Genomic DNA, 3,110 nt, shown 5'->3' with positions numbered 1-3,110 from the left:
CCCTCCCCTTCTCCCCCCCGCCCAGGCCCTGCTGCTTGCAGCCCCTGCCCTGCCCCGCCTCTTTGTTTTGGGCGACTGGTCCAACCCCTTGTGTTGTCCTCAGTCCTCCCCCCCTTCTCCCTCAAGAGGCCGTCTCCGCTTGCCCATGCCTTGTAGCCAGGTTTTTGGTTGTCGCCGTGTTGATGTAAGGAGACAGGCGGGCACGGTTCTTTGGGTAGATGCAATATTTTTTATTAAAACGACTGAGTACAGGCACTCCTCAGACTTGCAACACAACTGGTTCCTGAAAACTGCGTCTTAAGTCGAAACGTCATAACTCGGAACCGATTTTCCCATCGGAAACGACGTTGTAAATGGGCGGGCGGTTCCTGAATTAAGGCTCAACGCCCTATTTTCACCAAAAATAGCCCAGAATTTTGTACTCGGTCAATTATAGATGACTAATATAGCTATATTAATGCATTTATATTGTAAATAGCAATTGTATTGGTTTGGAAGGACTTGCTTGAGGTGACTTTGCTGGACTTTTTGAAGGGCTCTTGGCTGGAGTCTTCTCAGGAGTCCTGGCTGCAGGTTTTTCTGGAGTCTCGTCTGCTTTCTTAAAGAAAGTGTCCAAGGACGTTTGGACAGATTTCTCCAGGGAGATGGGCGACACAGCGAACTTGTTCACTGGTGTGGCGTTGCGTTGGATCAAGCGTTGTAAAGTCAAAACTGACATCCTAAAGCTGAAGCAAGGAGTCAATTTATAAACGTTGTAACTCAAAACATTGGAAATCGAGGAATGCCTGTAATTGGAGAAGTTTGGGTTGTAGCCGTGTTGGTCTAAGGCAGAGCTTGGGAGAACTAAGCCTTGGCTTCAGACCTTTATCCATTTTCAAAATGAATAACATGTAGCCTTTCTCTTCCAGTGAGAGGATCCAAAGGACTCTACATGGTGAATGGACCACCTAGTTTTACAGAAAATGCAACGTTTGAAAGGTACTTTTTTGTTTTAGGCAGACAAGGTTCCTTGGGTGAATTTGATATCTTTTATTAGACCAACCCAAATGGTTGGAGAATAGTTATTAAGCAAGCTTTCGGGTTCAAAAACCCTTCGTCAGGCTCAGGAAGCGAAGAGCACACACCAACTGCTGCAGCTTCCTTAGCCTGATGAAGGGTTTTTGAACCCGAAAGCTTGCTTAATAACTATTCTCCAACCATTTGGGTTGGTCTAATAAAAGATATCAAATTCACCCAAGGAACCTTGTCTGTAACTGGAGAAAAGTTTTTTGCAAGCTTTCCAGCACAATCGCCCCCAGAAGGGTGATTGCGCCCGTAAGCTTGCGAAGAACTTTTTCTCCAACTACTCCGTTGGTTTAATAAAAGCTGCCGCATCTGCCCAAACATCTTTTCCTGCCGCATCTTGCAGGCATTTGAAAAGGTGCAGAGCAGTACACGTGTAATTCAGGTGTGCTCATTGCCACCTGATGTTGTGACGGTTTAGCCAATTCCAAAAAGGGATTGGACAGGTTCTTGGAAGAAAAGGGTGTCAGCTGTTGAACGTGGGAATGAGGGGCACAGCTTTTCAATCAGAACTTCCTAGACCTTTAAATGCTGGAGGCTGCAAATGAGAAGGGAACTGAGGGGGAAAAAAACTCGGGTTGTACCCAGTTCACTCTGCCTTTCAGCAGCCGCTCTCTGCCCCAGTGTGATGCAGGATACTGGACAAAATGGACCTATGGCCCAACCCAGTAAATGGCAATTCTTAGCTCTTGCGTTAATGTCTTTGATGAGAAGAAAAAGCTCTGAATCATGTCATGAATGTGGTACTTGAACACTGGAAGAGAAGTCTTAAAATTGGGAAATGAGCATCCCCACGACATTTCACCTGCTGCACACTAGTTTTTGACAGCTTGTACTGTATGAAAGCACATGCAGAAAAAGAACAAAGAGGAATTATCAGCCTTTGCCTCGAAGTCCAGTATCAGTTCAGGCCTTGGAGTTGTGAGCAGTCAGTTGAATTTGCAAAACTTATTCATTTCAAATCCTTGTCTGTCTTAATTTTGCTGCGTCCCTGCAGCCGTGCAAAGGTTGAGCTCAGAATGGAAGGTGGACAGACACCAAGTGAGCACGGTGGCAGGAGCAGGAGCAGGGCAGGGTGCTTGGCAGTGTGGACCTTTTTTTATTAAAAAAAATAGGCATCTGCATAACTTGGTTTTGTGAGTCAGTAACTTGTAAATACTTCAACAGAGAGTGGGAGCTGCAAGGACTTGTGTGGGCTAAAGGTAAGTTTAGATACAAAATTACTCCCTATGCTGAGGTATGATAGGAGTGGGGAAAAAAGGCCAGAGTTTAATCTTAAAATAATTAGATTCCCAAACAGTTTTTGCAAACCCACCCCAAATACTCTCTATGGATCAAACATCCTCTTTGCTGAAGCATAGTTTCCTTCTTTTTGTGTGAGGGCTGTCAAGTTTGTTGGGTTTTTTTTAAGAAGGCTGGTCTTTCTAGCCATTGTTTTTATATTAATAACCCTTCAGGATCATCTGGTTTCAAAATGAAACAAAACAGTAGATGATGCACAGTTTTGGTTCCTTTTCAGGTTGCCATCAATCCTTGTTACTCAGTCCATGGTCAGGACTTGTTCAAACTGCTACCAGGCTACCAATTTTGAAATGAGGCTGGCAGGAAAGGATATATCTTTTTAAATGTTCACGGTTTGGGTTAACTCATTAGAAAGGAAGATTTTCTTTTTTTGTTGTTTTTTGTTTTTTTGTTTATTTAAAGTTGTCAGGAAGATCCCTGTTTGCATGTTGTACGTGCCAAAGCCACTGCAGCGTGACTTTCAGCCTGCCACAGTAGATTTTTGTCAGAAAGATTGTCAAGGTCATTAGAGATTTGAAAAAACAAACCTACTTTTAGACCTCTGTTCTCTTATGTTGTTGCATCTGAATTATACAGTACCATGCTGCAGTTTATTTGCAGTGGTTGGGTGTGTTGTATTTGCTCTGTTAGATTAAATCAAAGTCTTTTTTCCCCCTGTGAAGCAGATGGTAACAGTCATAAGGACAAATACAGTTCCAGTAGACTCAGTTCTTGAGTTCCTTGTAACAGATTCAGATGATATCAAA

At 43.4% G+C, this 3,110-nt stretch overlaps 1 protein-coding gene across 1 annotated transcript in view; it reads right to left on the bottom strand.

Moving 5' to 3' along the window:
• The window catches only part of TCEANC2 (transcription elongation factor A N-terminal and central domain containing 2), an 8,107-nt gene extending 6,706 nt beyond the window's left edge, over positions 1-1,401 (bottom strand). Inside the window, exon 1 of the mRNA XM_014520895.2 lies at positions 1,234-1,401. Coding sequence (XP_014376381.1) covers positions 1,234-1,401 — 168 coding nt within the window. The remainder of the gene's footprint in view (positions 1-1,233) is intronic.
• Between the last annotated feature and the right edge of the window lie 1,709 nt (positions 1,402-3,110).

This window comes from Alligator sinensis, unplaced genomic scaffold, assembly GCF_000455745.1.
Source record: "Alligator sinensis unplaced genomic scaffold, ASM45574v1 scaffold172_1, whole genome shotgun sequence".
Taxonomy (NCBI): Eukaryota; Metazoa; Chordata; order Crocodylia; family Alligatoridae; genus Alligator; species Alligator sinensis.
Note: the sequence above shows the minus strand (reverse complement) of the source record. Positions and strands in the feature narration are given on the sequence as shown.